The following is a 22622-nucleotide window of genomic DNA, read 5'->3' as shown; positions in this document are numbered from 1 at the left end:
GGGGTAGGAGGAGGGCCAAGGGAGGCCGGCCAGAGAGTGAGGGGAAAGGATGGTGAAGGTGAGCCGATGAGGAGGATCTCCGTCTTGCTGGCATTCAGACAAAGATCATTGGCGGCACACCAATCTTGAATGGCAGTTAGGCAATCAGAGATGAGAGAGGGAGAGGAGGTGGCAGAGGTCAGCCTGAAAATGAGTTGAGTGTCGTCAGCGTAGCACTGGAAATTTGAGCAGACAATGGCAATGCAGTGGGCGTGAGTTGCCAGGTATTGGTTGAAAAGCCAGGGAGAGAGGTTAGACCCCTGGGGAACACCACAGGTAGAGAGGAAGATAGATGAAAAGAAGGACCCAAGTTGAACCTGCCTGGGAGGGTGGATCTGAGAGGAAAGAGGTCAGCCAGGCCAGAGCCTGATCAGTGATACCCAGGTTTTCATGGAGACGGTTGAGCAGGATGGCATGGTTGACCATGTCGAAGGCAGAAGAGAGATCGAGGAGGATGAGGACAGAGGGAATGTTAGAGTCAAGATTGGAGAGCAGATCTTCACGGATGTTCAGGAGAGCAGTTTCCGTGCTTCTGGCAGCTCTGAAGCCAGACTGGTGGTCATGGAGACAGCCAACAGAATTGGAATGAAGGTTAAGCTGAGAGATGGCCAACTTTCCAGGAGTTTGCCAAGAAAGGGAGTAATGGAAATTGGGTGATAGTTAGCTGGACAAGAAGGATCAGCTGTGGGCTTCTTGAGAAGAGGATGCACAAAGCAGTGCTTCAGAGGGGAGGGGAAGCATCCAGAGGCAAAGGAGTGGTTGCAAAAATCAGGGGCCAGAGCGAGGGTGTCAATGTGGTCCTTGATGGTTTTAGAGGAACTGGGATGAACCTGTTTTGAAGAGGCTTTCATAAATCGGACTTGTCTAGCACCCTCGTCAGGGGTGAAAAGAGGAAAGGACGAGAAGGATGGTGGGAAGGTGGCTAAAGGAGGGTCAGCAAGCACAGATGGAGAGGGAAGAGGAGGGGTGTGGGTGGAGAGGGTGGACAGGATGTCCTGGGGTTTTGAAATGAAGTGAGAGGCAAGGGAGAATATGTTGCCCATCCACAAGGGAGATCAAGTGGCCCAATTGATATTAGTGCCTGTAAAGTTATCCATGGTAAAGAAGGGTGAGCCACCCACAGTATTAACCATTTGTGTGGACAAGGGTTTTGGCTCGTCAGAAGTAATGATTCCAGGTGCCAAAGTATGACTTGAGAAACCCAATGGGCCACCCGTTCCGGCAGATGTGTTCACAGCCGGGGAGGATCAAGTGGTTCTGGTTATGGAACCGGGGAAAAGAAAATGTACTCATATCCCCGCTGACAAATGTTATTTGCGCAAGTGATGTACTTCACTGATATCTTGTTTCTGAATTTTGATGTTTTAGATCCTGAGTATGCTGAGTGCTTGTGTGAGGCACCGTGGAGTGTATTCGGGAGGGTCCTGGGACATGTTGGAGGATGTGGCAGATGTCTCTATTTTCCAGCTGGATACGGGGATATGGATGAAGACTGATATACCTGCTACCAGTTTTGCACTGGATGATGCATCTGTTGCAGTTTATTGCGGCGCATTGATAATACGGCGAGAGCAGCGACGCAGTGCCTTGCTTTCGCTCATGTTGGGATTTCTAAATCCTTTTCACATCATGGTTATTCAGCCCTTGTCAGGCAACCGGAAAACGTATGGGTCTATCTGGCCCAACAAGCCTTAAATCTCTCACATTTCTGCTTGGCGGATGTGCACAGTCCTGCAGATTTAATTTTGACATGCCTTGTGGCTATTCCAACACCTGCCCCAAATTTGATAAAGGTACTCAGGGTCCTGCATAACGATTCCTTGGTTGAAACATCAGACGTTAGAAGTTCTTTTTCGGTTTATGAATATTGCTAATTTTGTTTAGACACTACCCACAAATGGAGATACATGACCCGCATTATGACTCATGACATTGCTCCCGCAGTTGTCTGTTATCAAATGACTTGCGATCCCTCCCATATTGGAAAATGCCAACAATTGAGTTTAAACATGGAGGGAAAGAGAACTGATTTTGAGCAGCGCTTCTTTGCAAGACCCATGAGTGTTTGTGTCGATGTATCAAAAAACATGCTATTTAACTTCACGGTTTCGGCTGCTAGTAACACTTGCCCCAGGTTGGTTATTTTCCTGTGGGAACTTTATGTATTCATACATTCCTGCCAATATTTCAGGTGGCCCCTGTGCTTTGACACGACTTGGTTTAATGATGTTCCCTTTGCAACCTGCATTTAGGCGATCAACGTGTGCTGCTTCGTATACTACATTATCACCTGATTGCAATTCTGAGGTCCACTTGCTTTCTCAAGCTGAAGTATTAGCATTAGCCATTTCCATTATTTGGATTTGGGGTCCTGCAGTTGGAGGTTATAAAACTATGATTACATTAGCTTGCCTAATGGTTAAAGGGCTTAATGAGACCTCACAAGCTTTGGCGGAGTTGTTGTTGGATAATAGAAATTTTAGGAAAGCTATTTTACAAAATAGGGCAGCAATAGATTGTCTGTTTTTAAATACTTTGGGGTGCAAAACGGTAGAAGGAATGTGTTGTTTTGATTTGGGGGACCATTCACGGTCTATTGAAAAGCATATAAAGGGGTTAAAAGATCTAGTTGCCTGAGTAACACAAGATAAGACCGGGCATTGGTGGGAGGAGTTATTTGCATGGGTTCCTGAAGCACGACGTTCTGCTTTGATTTGGATTTTTGGCATTTCTGCTATGGTAATTAGCTTTTTTTTGTTGAGTTTCATGTATTCCGAAATTATGGAGACTGATCCAACGGTTGTGGGTACCTCCTGCTAGACCATTGGGTTATGGTAGTTGATTGTCCAAGGGGTGGAGTGTAATGGGTATTAGAAATATGAGCTAAAAAAATATGGCACCGGTGCGTAGCCACCTTGGACATTCATCTGCCATCACTGTAGAGAAAGCTTACGTCTTTTCATGGGCTGAGCAGAATAAACATGCATCCCAGCAGTGAAGGTCCAACTACCAACTTCCATGGTCAAAATCCTTCAACACGTCATCGTGTCAGAGTGGCCTTGTCTGTTTCGTTTGGTTTGGTTTCCTGTGGATCTCGAGGTGCGGCTTGACACGTTAGCTATGTTTGAGAGGTCCTTTCCTCTGCTTCCTCTGCTCCTCTGATTCGATCGGAGGCCTAGGTGTGCGGAGCTGACCATTATATTAACCATTATATTAAAAAAAGACAGTCACAAGGGGGGACTCCTCGAAGGACCTGAGAGCTGAAAGTTGAGAGCTGCGAACCGCCGTGACTGAGAGCCGCGATCCGTGAGATGTGAGCTGAGATGAGGCTGAGAGGTGGCGGCGGAGGTAGCTGTGGTAGATTCAAAGTTTGGAGCGTGGGCCGAGCTCAGACTGGATGGTGAGTGCAGTGTGGTAGAGGTCCGGAAGCCAGCCGGCAGCACTGTTGTTTCTTGCGGGGGACTCGCAAACAGTCGCAGTTCTACTGAGTTGTGTAGACTAGGTCAAAATCCCTAGTCATTTGTTATTTTTTACTCACCAACCCACATGTATCTACGCAGTGAGGAACCTGTTATCCCGGAAGAAAAGGTAAAGCCAACTGTAGGTGATAGTTCCCAGCTGTTGTAGATTGGTCCCTGCGATGGGAACCCGATACTCACAATCCCAGCGGACGTGGGGGAGGAGTGGAAGTGCAGGACCTGAACAACAAAAAAGCGCCCTTAACGGAGCCAGAGATTCAGCATCAGGACAAAAAGAGTGACACAAACACCTCGCCTAAGGAAAAAAATATCAAAATACTGGGCGATGAGCCTCCCAGTGAAAATATAGTTGCACCAAACATCTTAACCCTTGTGCCTCCCCCAACATAACGAGAGGGAGGAGAGTGGGATGTTAGACAAGAGACGGTTTGTGCCCACAGTGGGAATGGGGCATGTGGATCTGTACAAAATTACAGTTAAAAGCGACATGCTGCGGATACCTGCAACAAAAACTTTGATTTTGGGAGACCAAGATCCACACATGTTTATAGAAGGGTGAAGAGGGGAGGCCGACCCCCTGACAAACTCGAAGTTAAAAATCGGAATAGAAATACACCCAGTGGTTGCTAGAGCAGATTTGGTAAGCCCTCCATATACTTTAAATATCTCAGATGGTGCTGACTGGGGGACGGATCTTTCATACTCTATGGCTGAAGATTCAGACAGCTCGATGATGCTGGCAGATGCCAAGAACCCCAGGGATGACAGACTTAAAGTGTCTAGTACACCAGCACAGGAGGTCAAGAATACCCCATTACTAATCCCCAAGAAAAGCCAAGCATTGAACCGTGGTCTTCCGCAGGAATATAACAATAAACAGGGGGCCACATAAATTACAGAACCTGAAGTAAAATTCTGTTTGGCCCCAGGCAACGGAAGCAGGAATCAATACTAACCTCAGATTAGTCCCTTACCATAAATGCACATTTTCAAAAATGGATGGCAAATGGACTACACCAACGCCATCTCATGCTCTTCCTTCTGGTCCGTTGGACAAGTTTCTCTTTAAAAACATAAAGCCGCCACCGGTCCACCGTAATGAACTATCGGATACAGAACTACTGGAAGGAGTGGCAGAAGTGAGTGAGACTGAGCACAGCACACCTGCAGCTCACCATTCCAGCCTAAACACACAGGAGGACAATTCTAACCCCAAACTAGACTGAAGCTTCACTCCCAAAAGGTGACATTTTGGGAAAGCACCACTGAATCTTCTATCAACCGACAACTAACATCTTGAGGTGGGGCGACCCCCGAGCGAGGCACGAGGTGGGTCAAGGTGGAAAGTTCTGAAAGGGAACATAAACTTAGAGACGTCCAGAGACAATCACTCCAGCTGCACGATCGACATGTCAATGGGCAAACTGGCTGATCCCAAGCAAAATCACACTTCAGTAACAAGTCCACAGAAGCGTCTAATAGATGATCCTGCATTAACCGGCTTGTGACTTACACCTGCTGCTGTAATGCCTAGTGAGAAACTAGTAGACTTGCCACAGCAGGACATATCAAATAAAGAGCTGGTAAATATACAGAAAATTGCCCAAGATTCGTTAAATACACCATCGAGAAATAAAAGAATGAACACGATTCACCAGACTGCCGGAAAGGAAATGCCCACCAAGAAACCGGACTTGTTTGCCAATAGCATTGGTGCCGATTTACCAAACTATATGAATCCCTTAACGACACTTAAAGGATCACTCAACTCTGCTTTAACACTCACAAAACTGACATATTTGGAAGGCTATATCATGGTGCAGGAAGCTTGTAAAGGCAACACGAGAGAGAAAGAAACCCAAACAGCTGGTCCGATGATGAAAGCTCAAGTGAGTGCAACATCTCAGACAGATAATCTTGAACAAAAAGCAGCTTGTCCGGCTGGGACAAACAACAAGAAGTGTCCCCCTGTATCTACATAAAGTAACACTCAAGGGGCACCCTTGGCATCCATCGGTGGTCCAAAGCCAACCTTTGTAAAGAAACAAGCCAAGCAGAAGCTACAGTCAAAGATTCACTTCAACAAAGCCGAGGAGTTAGTTATCTTTTCTGCTCTCCCACAAGCTGCTCAAACAAAAACCTTAAGCAAATCTGTTTCTCAAGGGGGTCGGACCAACGTATGTGCAATAGTTGAAAGCCAAGTCCAACTTAAACCTTTAAGGGATGAGCCTCGTCCAGTGCTGCGCCTCTCCTCCTAGACAGGATGCACCACCTCGACTCAGCATAAGCCTTCTGGCTCACAGCAAACGAAAAACATTGAAAAGACAGAACAAACAGCCATAATGGCAGAGAAGAGAATATTTATAAAAAGTATTCAGAAGATACCTCAATCCCCGGCGAGGACGAACAAAGAGAAGCCAAAAAGTCCACTCACCAAAGTTCTCTCGGAAAACAATGATTCCTCAATCGACCTATATGAGCTCAGCCAATACTCGATAGACGACTCAGAAAGTGAACTAGGTCTCATCCAACAGGGAAAGAGAAAAGCTGAATCTCCCAAGACGCAATCCCCTTTAGGGTAACCAGAAAGGAAGTTGATGATTTGGGAAGCGGCCACACCTCCATTTTTAACTCTGGACGAAAAGTAGGGCGACAAAGAAAGACCTAAACAACATCTATTTGGCCAAAAACAAGCAAGTTAGAACTAAAACAGTAACTTAGTCTAATAAGAACAATAATATTCAAAAGTCCATGAGTCAAATGGATAAGCCTCCAAGCAGAAACCAAACGGACAGATCTGGCAACTACCTAAAACCCTCATTGACTGTAAAAGCTAAGCTTACATTAAAGTTTAAAGCCAAAGAAGACTCTACCAGCTCTGACTATGAGATGTTTGAAAAATCAGCTTTCAGACAAACAAAAAGTACGCTTTTAGCAAGAAATGGAAGATTAACCCAGACACGCTCCTTTAAAATGGAACGATTATTGAATGAAGGCAGTCATATCATTCTAAGCAGGAAAACTACAATGTCACTCTTCCATCATATTCCATCTTTGTAAGCTCTTAAATCGGACGACATAGACATTATTGAATTCGCCCATACCATTTCTATGGATAGTGTGTACCTTCACATCTCCTCCTTGGCAGCAAGGAAAATGCTGAGGGATGCGGCTTAGAACTTGAATACCTTAGGCTATGACTTGAGAGAAATCAAAAATTTGACAAACGACAGTGAAAGAGCAACATCAAGAAGATATCCTCGAAGAGTAGCCCACTCGCGGCCCACTGAAATTCGACGACAAGGGCACAAAGAACAGGTTAAAGAGTGGTCCTCTGACAAGGCGCGAGCAGGATCGGGCGACACATATAGAAGAGACCACTACAGGAGTCCTGAAAGAAAAAATCAAAAAAGACCAAATGACTCTGGACCGATGGGGTAGTTGGGGCCCAAAAGACCGACGAGTTCCATCACAGAGAAAGTCAAACACATCTGGTAGTACCAAGATGGACGCTTAACGGAAAGAGTCTGATTCGTGCAGAGAGTTTTATTTAGTTCTACAACTATCGATCTTGAATCCTCGCTCGAGTTAGAACGAGAACCCCATGGCCCCCTGTCAAATTGGAAAATTACTATCGATCAAGACCATCAAAGAAAAAGAAGTCTGGAGTCAGGAACTTCTCTCACAGAGTCTAAAGGCTTAAGAGCAGGAGAAATGGGCATGGTTACCTGAAGCCCTGGCCTATCCTACCAGAGATTAGCCATTAACACTCGGAAGCGCCTTGGCGCAAAGTCAACGAATCAGCGAAAAGGTAAATCAGGACTTAAACAGACTGACCATGGAATCATGGAATACTCGTGGCTTCAACCATTTAACGTCACAGAGCGATGTAAATTTAGGATCTTTTGATCTGATATGTTTACAAGAAACATGGCTCACACATCCACCGACTTTGGACGGCTTCGAGATAGCCTCACCCCGGGCGAATAGAGATGAAACAGGCAGACCGTCCGCTGGTTTGCTCTCAGGCCTTCGCTCAGGAAGTGGTTTGCATTTAGACAGGGTTCTCTTGGCTAACACTTTCATTTTAGCTACTTTGGTCTTGTGGAAACCCAGCACAGCAGGATTGAATGCAAACATGTCAGAGACGTTCCTGGTGATCAACACATACTGGAATCCCAAGGCGCTAGCCGAGAGAGTATTTTTTAAAAGACTCTGTGTGGGAAACAAGCGAAGGCTTATGGTCATTAATAGCCCAATCTATAAACATCACTCAAGAAACCCTATCGAATAACGTGGAAGAAGAAAAGTGGGTGGCTCATTTCACCAACCTTTTTCAGAAACAATCAATGCATGGGGGAAAAGACCTTGATCAATCATCAAACATATGGGAAATAGAAAACGACATTGAGTCGATCCATATAAAAATTGCAAAACTAAAAAATTCAAGAGCTCTTGGGCACGACGGAATTTCGAACCTGGATCTTAAAAACAATCCCGGAGTCTGGGCCCGCTCATTAAGGAAACAATCAACATCTGTGTTTAGTCTCACTCGATTGCTGACTCTTGGAAAACAGCAAATGTGGTCCCCATTTATAAAAAAGGTGACAAAATAAACCCTGAAAACTACAGGCCTATAGCACTACTCGATGTCGTGGTCGTGGGAAAACTGTTCGGGTCACCCTTACTTGACAAATCCAGAGGCTGGGACGTGTCATCAGAGAGCATCGACCATTTCCAAACGGGATTCGTAAAGAATATGAGCACCTCGGCCAACATAATGCTTTTGAGCTCTCTAAAAGCAAAAGTCATGGAGGGCAGCCCGAGGGTTTTTCTGTAGTTTGTCGACCTAACCCAGGCATTCGATACAGTGAATAGAGACAAACTATGTGTGAAATTAAGAAATTGGAAATGTCCAACCTCAATCCTCGATCCGATCAAAGAGCTATATACTGGCACATCGATGAGAGTCCGGTTTAGTGGTCTTGGACAACCCTCGGAAGAAATAGGAACATTTAGGGGAGTAAAGCAAGGGTGTCCTCTAGCTCCAGCGCTCTACAATGCTTACATCGGAGACTATCAGGCATCAGAAAAATCAATCAGATAATTTCCTCCAAAGTTGGGAAAAGAAAATATCAGCATGCTACTCTACACTGACGATATCATCTTGCTTGATCAGACGCCCATTGGTCTCTAAGGTAAGCTAGATGGTAGTACTGGTCTACATACAAGAAAATGACCTCGAGCTAAACTCAAAGAAGACAAAAATAATGATCCTTGAGAAAACCACAAAGCGTTGTGAAAAAAACACGCTGGCACATAGCCGATGAAAGCATCGAGAAAGTTAAAAGCTTAAAATATCTGGGGGTTATAATAAATTGCAGCCCCAAGGAGACAGACATGCAAGAAGCGCTTTTTTCGAAAATTAGAAGTCTGACCACACAAACAAAGATCACAATTCGGTTGATTCTCATTGATGGCAGCAATAAACTTCTACAAAACGAAGGTTTTGTTTGTTTCTTTGTTTTATTATTCATAATGTGCGCCAGACCCAGGGGTATCAGGGCGCAGAAAGCAACAAGGATATTTTCAGCTTAAGTTACAGTGCTGTACACAATATATACAGAAAAAGGTAGTAGGAAAAGATAAAAAAACATTTGGAACAATATATACAGGCATAAAAATGGCATAAACTGTCAACTGTGATGAGGCAGTTGCGATATATACAATATATACGATGTGGGATTGTGAGATGGAACTGGTGGGCGATGCCCGAGTTTCTAGTGGTCCTTTTCTTTAAACCAATTGATGATATTACATCTGAAGTGGGGGTATGTTTGGTCAGCCCTTAGGGTAGGGGGTAGGGAGTTCCACAACTGCGCGGCTTTAACTGGGAAGCTACGTCCACCAGTTTTGGAAAGTTTGAATCTGGGGACAGTCAGGGAGTTAGAGTTGGCCAGTCTTGTTGGTCGGTTTGATGCCAGCCTTTTAAATTTCTCTATATGATAAAGAGGGGCGGCGTTATTTAGACACTTGAGTGTGAGTGAGGCTGTTTTTAGTAGGATTTTATCGTTGGTGGTAAGCCAGTTATTTGATCTTCTTCTCTCTGAGATGTGCTCTTTTTTTGCTATACCCAGTGCCGCTCCAAGGGTGTTATTTTGAAGGATCTGGATTTTATTGATGACGTAATTGTTGGCTCCCAAGTAGAGGGCGTTGCAATAATCTAATTTTGATAGAATTAGTGTTCTGGCCAGGGTGGTGCAGCTGTGCGTGGATAGGAAGTGCTTAGCAGCTCTAATTAGCTTGCGGGTGTAAGCCGTGGCGGATGCCATGTAGTTGACCTGTTTGGTGAAGGAGAGGGTGGCGTCTAGGTAGAAACCTAGTGTTTTAACTTCTTTGGAGACTTTGATAGTATTGCCATCAATAATGAAACTGGTGTATTTATGGCTGAATTTGTTCAGGTTGGGGGTGGTGCCGAGGATTATGAGCTCAGTTTTATCATCATTCAGGCATAGACCATGGGTGGCCATCCATGCCTGGATGATGATGTAGACTCTGTTCAACCAGGCCAAATCCCTGTCATAATCTCCTGACAGCAGTAAGAGGATCTGTGTATCATCTGCATAGTTGGTGTCGGTGATACCAAGACCGTCAAGATCATCGAAAAGGGGCTTAGTGAAAATATTGTACAGAGTGGGGGAGACACAGGAGCCCTGAGGTACTCCACAGGTGATGGGAATAGGGTCAGCAGATGCTGAGGGTGAAAAGACACGCATGGTCCTATGATTTAGGAAGGATTGTATCCAGCCTATTGCTTCTTGCGAAACGTGCGCAGCCGAGTGTAGGTGGTTACAGAGGACTGTATGGTCTACTAAATCGAACGCTGCTGAGAGATCAAGTAATAGTAGCAGTGTGGTTTTTCCATTGTCTCTGAGTGCGTCAATTTGAGCCTTAAGGTCTATCAGTGCTGTTTCAGGCCTGTGTTGGGACCTGAAGCCTGACTGGCGGACTCCTAAAGAACAAGTTACTTTCTTACCTGGTAACGTTCTTTCGATGGGATGTTCCTCTAACGTATTGCACATCTTTTGACAGTGATTACCACAGCTGTGCTGCTTTGGAAAACTTTCGGCAGAGGCGTCCTGGTCGAGGATGTCGATACGCTCCCTCGAGAACCTCCTCCGACGGTCAACGCCACCGGATGTTATATGTAGGACGCACGACGCCCGTAGCCTAAGTTGTAGTTTTTTCCCCCAGAACGTGTGGCACCAATCTTCTTCCAGTATTACTACAGAAAGACTTGCGGAAACGGAAGCTGCAATCACATGAGAAATTCTGTAGAGGGGCAGGTAGGGAGGGGACGATGTGGAATACTTCGGAGGAACATCCCATCGAAAGAACATTACCAGGTAAGAAAGTAACTTGTTCTTCGAGGGGATTGTGTCCTCCGATGTATTCCACATCTTTTGACAGACTCCCAAAGCATTATCAACGTAAGGAGATGGGAAAAGAATGTATATTTTTTTAGAATGCCCAATCAAATTGCGGAATAGAGGACTGCCTTGCCAAAGGTCAAATCTTTCCCATGGATAGAGTCCAGGGAATAATGTTCCACAAAAGTATGGACAGAGGCCCATGTGGCTGCTTCGCAAATATTGCGAATCGGAACACCCCTCTGTAGTGCAGTAGAGGCAGCCATACCCCTAGTAGAATGAGCTCCTAAGCCTACTGGAGGGTCCTTTCCCGCCAAACGATAACACTCAGAGATTGTCAAAATGATCCATCTAGACAAGGTCTGCTTGGAAACAGCCTGACCTAAAGACCTTCCAGCGTAACCAATAAAGAGTTGATCGGCCACTCTGACCCGGGACATCCGTGAGAGATAGAAACTCAAAGCTCTCCTAGGGTCAAACTTATGGAGCCTCTCCTCCTCCTTACCAGGATGTGAAGGAGGATAGAATGCCGGAAGAATTACCTTCTGGCTCAGATGTAATTCCGACACAACCTTGGGAAGAAAGGAAGGCAGTACTCTAAGAACAACCCTGTCCTTATGGAACACAGTGAAGGGTGGTCTGGCGGAAAGTGCCTGCAACTCACGCACTCTGCGGGCGGAAGTAACCGCAACTAAAAATACAGTTTTAAAGGACAATAGTCTCAATGGACAAGAATGCAAGGGCTCAAATGGAGATCCCATTAGGAACTTTAAAACCAAATTCAAATCCCATCCCGGCACCTGGAAAGGCGACGGTGGAAACACATGAGTTAGCCCTTTTAGAAACTGAGATATCAAAGGGATTTTAAAATAAGAACATTCCTTTGACGAGCGCTTAAATATGGACAGCGCCGCCAGGTAACCCTTAATGGTACCCACATACCCACATGCAGGCCCTTCTGGGCTAAAGAAAGCAAAAAAGACAAAACCAAAGGAATGGAACATTGGAAAGGATCCACATTCTGTACCCTGCACCAGTCGCAGAACTTCTTCCAACGGCAACGGTACAGGGATTTCGTTGTGGGCCTTCTGGCCGAAAGCAACACCTCCATCACGTCTTCAGGGGGACCCAATCATTATATCTCAGCCTTTTAGATACCAAGCATGAAGGCTGAGAGACTTGACCTCTGGATGGAGAACTCGACCCCCCTCCCTGAGAGCAGATCGTCTTGGTAGGGAAGACGACGTGGAGGGCAGATGTACATGTCTAGAAGGTCCAGGTACCACGCTCTCCTGGCCCATGCCGGAGCAATGGGGATCATCCAGGAACCGAACCTCTGCAACCTCCGCAACACCTGCGGAATGACGGGGACTGGAAGGAACATGTACAGCAGTGGGAAGGGACCACTCCACCATGAACGCGTCCCCTAAGGCTACTCTTGGAGGAAATTCCGGCAAGCAGAATCTCTCGCACTTCCAGTTGACACTGGTGGCGAAGAGATCCACTTGTGGGGTTCCCCAAAGGGCGAAGATCTCCAAAAGAACTTCCTGAGCCAGCTCCCACACGTGAGAGACCGTGCTCTGCCTGCTCAGAGTGTCCGTCGCCACGTTTTCGTCTCCGGCCAGATGAACTACCGAGATCGACATTTCCTGCTGGATTGCCCAGAATCAGAGCAGCATTGCCTCTCTGCACAGTGGGAGTGACCCTGCCCCCCCCTTTTTGTTGAGGTAGTGCATGGCCACTGTATTGTCCGTCATAATCAGGACATTCTTCCCCCGCACAGACGGCAGAAAAGCCTTCAGGGCTAGCCTGACAGCCCGCAGCTCTAACAGATTGATGTGGAGTCTGGACTCCGATGGAGACCAACGACCGCTGGCTGTCAGTTCGTTGGCATGAGCTCCCCAACCCGTGAGGGATGCGTCTGTCACAATCGTCACCTCCGGTCACGGTTGTCAAAACGGAGCCCCTTTGAACAGATTTCCTTCAACAGCCCACCACAGAAGTTCCTGGGTGTCCGAGGGCGCAATCTGAACGGGGTCCGACATCCTGCCAGAGAACTGCGACCACTGCATCTTGACTACCCACTGTAGAGATCTCATCCGCAGCCTAGCCTCTGGCACCAGTAAAATACAGATGCCATGAGGCCGAGCAATCTCAAGAACTCAAATGCCGGGAGACTCTGGGCACGTTGAAACTTGCCCACCATCTGCAGAATGTGGTGAGCCCTCACCTGGGGAGGCGAACACCGCCCCAGGGATGTGTCTAGCACTGCCCCGATGTATTGGAGCCGCTGGGTTGGTGTCACATGAGACTTATTTAAGTTGAGGGAGAAGCCCAGCTTGTGAAGGGAGTGGCAGGTGATGTACAGATGATCCAGGACTTGCTCGGGAGAGCGTGCACTGATCAACCAATCGTCCAGGTAGGAGTAGACGTGAATCCCCCCTTTCATGAGATGCGCTGCCACCAACACCATCAGCTTGGTGAAGACCCTCGGGCGGAGGTCAATCCGAACGGCAGGACCCGAAACTGAAAATGCGAGTCGCCAGCCGCAAACCTACTTCCTGTGCTTGGGATGAATTGGCACATGAAAGTAAGCATCCTTGAGGTCGAGAGACACCAACCAATCCTGAAGTTGAAGGGCCTGGAGGGCTTGAGAAAGAGTATCCATCTTGAACTTGTCCTTCCTGAGTAGCTTGTTCAAACCATGCAAGTCCATGATGGGTCTCAATCCTCTTTATTTTTTCGGGATCAGAAAATATGGGGAATACCATCCCTTGTTCCTCTCCGCTACAGGTACTAGTTCTATTGCACCTTCCTCTAGCAGGGATAGGATTTCCTGCGCAAGGAGCAGATCCGGACGCTTCATAGAGAGCTTGCCCGGTGGATTGTCGTGAGGCCTCTGCTGGAAAGGAAGACCGTAGCCGTGGGCTATGATCTCCAGAACCCATACATCTGAAGTAATGGCACGCCATTCTACAAGATTGTGAGCCAGCCTTCCCCCAACCAGCGAACCATGGGACATGGCCTCATGACTGAGGGGAAGCAGCTGCAGCAGTGTCTGAGGGCAAGGAGGCAACTGCCCGAGCGGCTTTGGCACCTAGAAAACCTTGTTTTCCACCTCTGGTACTCCTACGATGGCCCCTTTGACTTGCAGCTCCCCTAGATCTACCAAAGGAAGAGTAGTATCGAAAGGAACCTCCCCTTCATTGCTGTCCCCTAGGCCGAAAAGGCGGAGGTTGGCGCACTGCAGTGCTCAAGGACTTCGCTGCAGCTTTGGAGGTCTGCAACCTCTCAAGGCTCTCGTCAGCCTTGCTGCCAAAAAGATGGACACCATCAAAAGGGCATGTTAAGAAGCCGGGACTGTACATCGGGAGCAAACCCCGACTTCCGCAACCATGCAAACCTGCGCATCACAGTCCTCGCTGCCATGGACCGGCTGACACAGTCTGCCACGTCCAAACCCGACGGAACGGTTTCACACATGGCATCCTTGCCATCCTGAATGAGGGCAAGAAAACCATCCCGTTCCTCCCCTTCGGGAATATGTTCAGCCGCCAACGACACTCAATTCCACAGAGTGTGCGTGAATCTTGCAAGGGCACAAACTGAGTTGGCTGCCTTTAAAGCCATACCCACAGAAGAAAATACCTTCTTCGCCCAACCATCAAAGCGTTTGTCATCCCTATCAGGAGGGATTGTAGGGTACGCAGCCTGATTTGCTGGGGCCGTAGCCACCTGCACCACGAAACTCTCGGGAGTAGGGTGTGTAGACAAGTAGCAGAGGTCACCACTGGCTGGGCAGTATTTTTTTAGCAATGACTTATTCACAGCCAGGAGACTATCCGGAGCAGTCCAAGCCGCCGCCACTCTTCTCTGTAAGGCTATTTGAAATGGCAACACCGGGTCAGTGGGTGGACCTTGGTCCAAGATATCTGTCAGGTCATCCTGCAGAAAATCCACTGGTGGAGCAGACCACCCCAGATACTCTGTCACCCTCGACATGAGGTGCCTGTACAAGGAGTCAGCATGTGTACCAAGCTCAGGCCTGCCAAACTCAACCTCCGGGGAAGTATCAAGATCACTTGCGTCATGTAAAGATTGAGAAAGGTCTTCCAATTGGCTATGACCAGACAACAGGTCATCAGGAACCTCAGGAGGCAAAACCCCCTCTTCATCAGACCCTTTCTCTACCTCTGAAATGTACTCCAAGGGTTGGAACAAGTCCACCCTGGGAGGAGGAACAGAGTATGGGTCAAACATAGGCTGCACAGACTTGCAGTGTGCCTTTCTGGGAGCTTCCACAGCTCTCCTGGGCACCTCGGCAAATTTTCCTCAAAAAGCGTGGGCGCCTATGGGAGTGGTGTCAACGTCGACCAAGGCGCAGACGACTTCGACAACGGTTTGGAGGCCGGAGCCCCGAGCGTGTCCTTCGACAGCCTCGGCGCCAAAGGCGTCAACGACTTTCTCGGAGCCGGAGCCTCAAGCAAGTCCCTCAACAGACATGGCGCCGATGGCGTCGATGCCTTCTTCGAAGGCCTCACAGGCTCCAACGGCCTCAACGGCGTCGAGGACCGAGACCTGGAGCGGGCACGGTGGCGATCATCCTTAACCAATCGGGACCTCGACGGTTCCCGATGACCGCGCCGACCGCCCAAGCCTGAAAGCATGCGAGCGGTGGCTCTAGCGCGTTCCCTGCCGGCTTCACTCAAAGGCGCGGACGGAACAGTGCCCTGCGATTCGAAAATTGCCATCATCTGCCGGCGGAATTCATCCCATTCGGCCGGCGATTAGTGTTTCGTGGGACAAGCCACCCGCCGTCTGGCGGAGTTCTCTGACGAGGACGGGGAAGGCGGCCGGTGACGGCGCTTCCGTGAATTCCTCAAAGAGGCCGAGGAATGGCGGGAACCACTCCTAGAACGAGACCCCCTGGACTTACGCCAACGCGGAGAGTCGCCCCTCGAATCATCAGTCGAAAGTCCTGCAGATTTTGACTTACGGGGCTTGGAAACCCTACCTACCGACAGCTTCTTCTTCCGCTCCCGCAAGGCCTTCGACGTCAAAGACTGGCATTCGTTGCAGTCATCGGTGGTGTGGCTTTTGTCGAGGCACCAGAGGCAGACGTAGTCCGGGTCTGTAAGTGACATCTTGGAACCGTAGTCCCAACACTTCTTGAAGCCCGACTTTGGGGTAGCAGAAGGCGAAGACATAATCCAACAACAATAGAAGAACCGATTCAACAGGAGAACCAAGGCGTGCCGAGATTTCGAAGCGAACACGTTTGCGGAAAAAACGGAACTGAGGCTACGGACGTCGTGCATCCTCCATATAACATCCGGTGATGTCGACCGTCGGAGGAGGTCCTCGAGGGAGCGTATCGACGTCATCGACGCAGGACGCCTACGCCAAAGGTTTTCCAAAGCAGCACAGCTGTGGTAATCACTGTCAAAAGATGTGGAATACGTCAGAGGACACAATCCCCTCAAAAGATGGTTTTGTTCTAAGTACTGCTGTATTTGGAGGTATGCAATCCTATATAAGATTTTGAGCAGGAAGGGAATGATGGTGATGGGTCTGTAGTTTGTGGGTATGGCGGGGTCTAGTGTTTGTTTTTTTAAGGAGAGTGAGTAACCAGGACTCCTTAAGGTTACCAGGGATAGTGCCGGTGGAGAAGGATGCGTTAATAAGGTTGGAGATGAAAGGTTCTGTCTATCCTCAGCAGTTGCCTCAGCACACCCTCCATCCTCAAAGTTTGCACTTACCAGACATTGCACTTCACCTGTTGCTCACACACGAGCATCTCAGCACCGACCCCCACTGCCCCTCACTTTTGCACTTGCACGTTCTGAACACTCAAGAGGCATGATAGCCAGAGATCAGAAGTTACCTTCCACCTTCTTAGCACGCCGTCTCACTGTGCCACTGGACTGCTCAGGCTGCAACTTTCCCCTCTGCTTGCTTTGCTGGACCTGATATGGCTCGGCATGAGATGACAGGCAAACAGTCATTTTAAAGAGTGTGCCCACAAGTTCCTAGCACCTTCATCAAGCGAATCCTGCCCAGACCGCACTTTGCATGCTTCGCTGGACCTGCTGATTTTCTAGCGAGGCTCGGTGGTTGATGTCAGGCAAATAGGTCCTTCCAGCAAAGTCTCTCACCAAGTGCTCCCTTGTCCATACTGCCACTTTGCCCTTTTCACTTGCTTCGCAGGACGTGCAGTTTTTCTGGTGAAGCTCAGCATGTGTCCTTCTGGCAGAGCAGCTCTGCAGGGTCCTGGCACTCTCATCAAGTGTTCCCGGTTGAGACTGCCCCTTTTCTCATTTTGCTGGGGCTACAGGTTTTATGTGATGCTTGGTGTGTGATATCGGACAAGTGGTCCTTCAGGCACAAGGTCCACACATGGTCCTAGACCGCTCATCCAACAATTCCTGAACAACCAGTCACTTTTCCAGAATATATATTCATTTAAAACTTTTATTTATTAAGCTTGACATGACAACAGAAGAGCGAGCAGTGAACAATAATTTGTCATAAACAGTCTGGATGCCCGATCTGCAAGTAGGCGAGGAGACAGTCGCAATGTTTTTAGAAAATCTCAAGAAAACACAAATGCCGTTCTCTCCCGAAGTACTTATAATTTTACTAGAAACTCATACAATCAAAACCCAAAAATGTCCATTTAATACAGTTCACTAAGAGACATGTATGAGGGTATCAGGAATATAGCCGATACCCTTGGGTCCCCTATTTCCACCTTTGATGGGAATACGGGACATGAAGTGCACAGGAGTTCCATGCCTTCAGATGAATTGACCCGATAAAGCTACAAATGACTAACAGAGATGATCCATAGCCTCTCTGACAGCTCAGCTTCCCGCACAGCACACAGCAAATGAGACATCCTGCCCATTCAAAAAGGCATCTAAATAATGAATACCACCTGGAAGGCAGCTTACAGAACTATAACCACATGGAACCCTGATGAAGACGTGGGTGGGATATGGTGGAAGCTCAAACGTTATACCTAATACACAGCAGTTGGACAAGTGAACGTTTAATTGTCCACAATCACTGTCACCACCATAGTGTTGAAACATGTGTTGTATTCACCATGGGTCATTATTGCATGAACACAGTTTGATAATACGCTGAAGGTTACCATCAATTTTTGAGCTATATCATTCTAAACATGTTGAATCCAAACATTTATTGTGTTGCTTTCAAACAAGTGGAGTTGGAAACAAGTTAATTGATTTATGTTTGTTAATGAAACAAGATGGATTTATGCTTTGGTAAATCCTTCCATTTTATGCACAAATAAATAGATTATCATCACCTCTGTTTTATCCGCCTTTATAAATAATGTCACATTGAATCATATGCTTATATTTGGTATCAGGAATATACCCACCACCAACCTATTCAGCTACTGCGTGACTTGCCATTAATCAGTTTTGCCCCAAGTCAGAATAGAGCTGGACCTTGTCCACATGACAAACTTATCTGTCACAACTTGGTTTTTATAATATTCAAAGAATTGTAGTGCCTAAGCCTGAAATTGAGTCCTATTCAAATATGCCGATTCATTCATGAATTGAAACTCTGAACAAACACCTTGATGATACAACTTCTATCAAAAAACATGCTGCTCCTCAACACACCCACAAATTCTCTTGAATATAGGATATGTTTTTAAGTATGTTCTTGAACAGATTTCTAACATTCAACGTAACTGCAGTATATTTCAATATGAACATCTTTTTCATTTCTACTGTAAGAAAGGCATGGTATCAAAGTAAGACAGACACAAGTGATCACAGTTCAAGGGTGTTTATTAAACTGTAAAAATGGGTGAGATAAACACCTAATCTAAAACTAAATCTAAGATGGGAGCAAGCTACGACCATCAAATAATAATAAGACAGTCCTAGTGGAGTCTAGTCAAATAAAAAGTGCCTATAGTAAATAAAACTATTGCCAATCCTTACCGCTATGTTACAAAATAGTGTGGGATAATGTTCACAAGAAAAGAAAGAAGTTTTCACAAAATGTTAAATCAGGAGGACTGAAGCACGGAACAAGGCGTGACTCATGAGCTCAGCACACTCCTGGGCTTTTCTGGCACAAGGTTACAGTTCCTTTTCTCATTATCAGGACTTTCGGTATCCAAGTCTCTTTCCTGCAAAGTCTCTTGTTTCACAGGGGTTTGATATGCCAAAATAACAAAACAAATGTCTCTTCTGTTAATCTTCATACCGGGTGATTACCCTTCACCCTTGGATCCCTCTCAATCCTTCTTTCAGCGTCAACCTCCCAAAGATCATGCCAGTTTGAACAGAGCCTTCCGAAGGGTGATCTTGTCTCGCTGGGTCACTCTGTTAGCCTGTGGCAAGTGCAGGCTTCACAAAATCACAGTTCCCACTCAGCCAGGGGCACACGCCTATTTTACAATTCCCTCAATCGGGTTCACACTTTCCCAATTGTTAAAATATCTGCAACGTATCAAGGACTTTTGATTGTACAAGGAGTTTGCGTTGACCCTTGTATGACCACCTTGACACCTTAGGCCGGCCTTCCCCATGGCCTCTTGGTACTTTTTAGTTTCAATACTCAACACATTCTCTTTGTTCAGGAGAGGGGTACCAGCCAGAGACCTTTGACTGAGCGCCCACATGGCGCCAGACCACTCTATCACTGGTACCATGTTCATTCTCAAAAAGAAAATACCTTTGTATCTTGTTCTTCCGACTCACCGGCTCTGCTGAACTCGTTAGCGTTTCTTTTGCCGTGGGAGGGTTCCATGTACCGCTGACATCCGTCACACCATTCGCCAGCTATGATTCACGGTCTTATGTTGTATTTGTCAGAGGCTTTGTGGGTCGGGGTTGACGTCCTTTCAGGTCTCGACGCCTTTCTCCACAGTTTAAACGGTTGTCCTGGGATAGCCACTTCCTTGTGCGTTCAGCCTTGCTCAGAGTGTGCTTTTGTGTTCCGCCTTTTATCCCTGTGGGGAATGGAAAAAGCAGTCAGGTATGTATTGTTATCATCAATTGCCTGACTTCTACCTGACTTGTCCCAACACAAGTGTTAGGCAAACGGGTCTAGTGCTAGTTTGTTGTCTTACACGGTGTAAGAAAGTGTTTGTGTAGGAAAACGGAGGGATCGCGGTTCTACGTATCCTACGGTATAGGATGGGAAAAGGCATCATAAGGAAGCGTGTACCAAATCTCACCTTTCAGTGCCCCACTTCCACTGCCTGAAGACACACCATCCAGGTGATCCTCCCGCACTGGTCCACCCCGAGGAACTGGATCCAATAGCGATGGCCCTGTGCTGGCCACCTGGATGACAGATCCCAAAGGACTAGCGGGTGAGACACCTTCAGGTTTCTCACCCCACCAATCAATACAGTGACAGAGCTTTCTTCAGTTGCAAGACCACCATAACCTACGTAGTGCCACATACCTGGATCAATAAAGGATGGATGATCAACATTCTCATGTTTGAACTCATCAAGGAAAAAACGTTGAATGTGTTCATTCTAAAAAAAGAAGAAGAAAAACGAATTATCTCCCAAAAAGTCAGTAACGAATTCAAACATGTTTTATAGGAGAGCTTACAGAACTGTGATTAGAATGCTTTCTCACAAACCTCCTTTGTGGAAAGTCACCAATGTAAATAGGGATTATCTATAAAACAGGGCAAATAAAAAAAGATGAATGACTACATTTTCCAGAAACTGTCCATGACACCATAGTCTGGTGATAGAATAAGGGTTGATGAGACTTCTCTGAAGCAAAGTCACTTCATAATGATGGACGCAATCACATTTTGTTTCAAGACCCAACAAAGAGTGGGTGAAAATGCTACTTAGGGAAGCATTTTCAAAACACAGCAAAAATATGCATTATTGTATCATTAATATTCTGTGTTTCACCTTCTAAAAGCTAACATAGGAGGCAAAATCAATTACCTTCATTTTACTGCATTGTGCAACGTATTAAAAAAAGGTTGCATTAATTTACAGGCTATACAAAAAAATAAAGAAACAGACATCAACATTGTCTTCTAATATATATGAAATGCAGGGCCGGCTTAAGGCATGATCGAGCTGTGCACCCGCACAGGAGCGGCAAAAATAAAGGGTGCACCCCATCACCCCTGGAAATCCATTTTGAAGTCGGGTGCATTTTAGATGCAGTGCGGTGCTTGGAGTGCCGTGCTACATCTAGATCGCACCCACATTTCAAAAAGTCCAACTTCAAAGTAACATTCTAGATGCAATGTAATGCTAAAGCACTGCAACTAGAACGTTACTTCCTGTCCAGCCCCACTGCACGCTCCAACCTTCAATACTCAGACAGGAAACCAGAATGCTGGTGGTTCCTGTCTGTGAAGTGGAGGTTGGATCACGGAAGGCCTTCCAGACAAAGACTTGTTTGGTCAGTACAAGGAAGCAGGTAAGAAGAAAAAAGACAGATTTGTTTGGGCATGCACACGTACGCCTGTGAAATTTGTGCTGCATGTTTATGATGTATGTGTGCATGCAAGGATGTGTGTTATGCAGTATGTACTGTGTGTGTGACTGTGTGTAGTATGATGTATGGGTGCACAAGTAAATGGTTTGGGTTAATGACAGATTGAATGTTGTGTGTGAATGTGGCTTCTTGTTGGCATCTATAATAAAGCAAGCATGGTACTGTGCTTTCTTTATCATAGTTGCTGTGAAAAATCCTACGGATCCCTCACTAAAACTCTGCCTAGACCCTCCTCCCAGTTGGCCAGGGAAAGGCACACACTTCCTGATCTGACTTTGGGGGTGGTGTACTGGGAAAGGATCATCTGGGAGGAGACAAGGCGCAGGGTGGTGAGGAGATCCTGTGGGATATGACACAGTATTTGTCCTGTGACAAGCAAAACATGTACAGGTTACCAAAACAGGTAATGGTGTATTGTCATTATAATGTCCCTGAATAACATATCAAATCTGGGGTTCTGGACACAATTATCATACAATCTGAGAAAGCCTTACCAATGAAACGATCCTTTAAAGTTATTCAGGATAAACACCTCCCTTACTCCCAAATGTATAATGTAAAGACATTTTGAAATGTTGCCTTAAAGGAATAGTGTGCTAAAAAATGTGATTGTCTTAAAAAATGACCAATAATAAAAAACATATATGAAACATATTTTTAAAGAAAGTTCCGTTGTAAAATTGTGCACAAGTAATGTTTAAACCACTTTAATTTCAAGCACTAGTAGGCATCCATTTTGTGAAATGGATGAGCCTCCCGTGCTTGTGTTAATCTCTGCCCTTGCAGCAATAATGAAGCAAAAGCCACCTGCTGGTAGCATTTATTACAGTGGCTTTTGCTTCATTAGTGCCGGAGAGCAGAGAATGCAGGCGGGACGGCTGCTGTCGGTAAGGGATTTTTTTTCTTTTTTTATGAACAACATGGCATTTATAAATGCCATGGTTTTCTTTTTAAGTTTCCCGGGCTCCTCTGGCCAGGGGGAGTCCGGCAAATTTAGAAAGAAAACCACAGCAATCATAAATACAACGCGGTTGTATTTATAAATGCTGTGGTTTTCTTTTTAAGTTTCCCAGGCTCCCCCGGCTCGGAGGACCTCTGGATACTTAAAAAGAAAACCACAGCAATATATTTATGACTGC

The 22622-nt window shown here is 46.5% G+C and overlaps 1 protein-coding gene across 1 annotated transcript in view; it reads right to left on the bottom strand.

The window, feature by feature from the left end:
• PIK3C2G (phosphatidylinositol-4-phosphate 3-kinase catalytic subunit type 2 gamma) overlaps positions 1–22622 on the bottom strand; it is a 3221975-nt gene that overhangs the window by 176834 nt on the left and 3022519 nt on the right. Inside the window, exon 30 of the mRNA XM_069628394.1 lies at positions 20411–20486. Coding sequence (XP_069484495.1) covers positions 20411–20486 — 76 coding nt within the window. The remainder of the gene's footprint in view (positions 1–20410; positions 20487–22622) is intronic.

The sequence above is a fragment of the Ambystoma mexicanum genome, chromosome 12 (assembly GCF_040938575.1).
Source record: "Ambystoma mexicanum isolate Mex_15411 chromosome 12, UKY_AmexF1_1, whole genome shotgun sequence".
NCBI lineage: Eukaryota > Metazoa > Chordata > Amphibia > Caudata > Ambystomatidae > Ambystoma > Ambystoma mexicanum.
The sequence above is the reverse complement of the archived record's forward strand: the minus strand, read 5'-3'. Positions and strand labels throughout refer to the sequence as shown.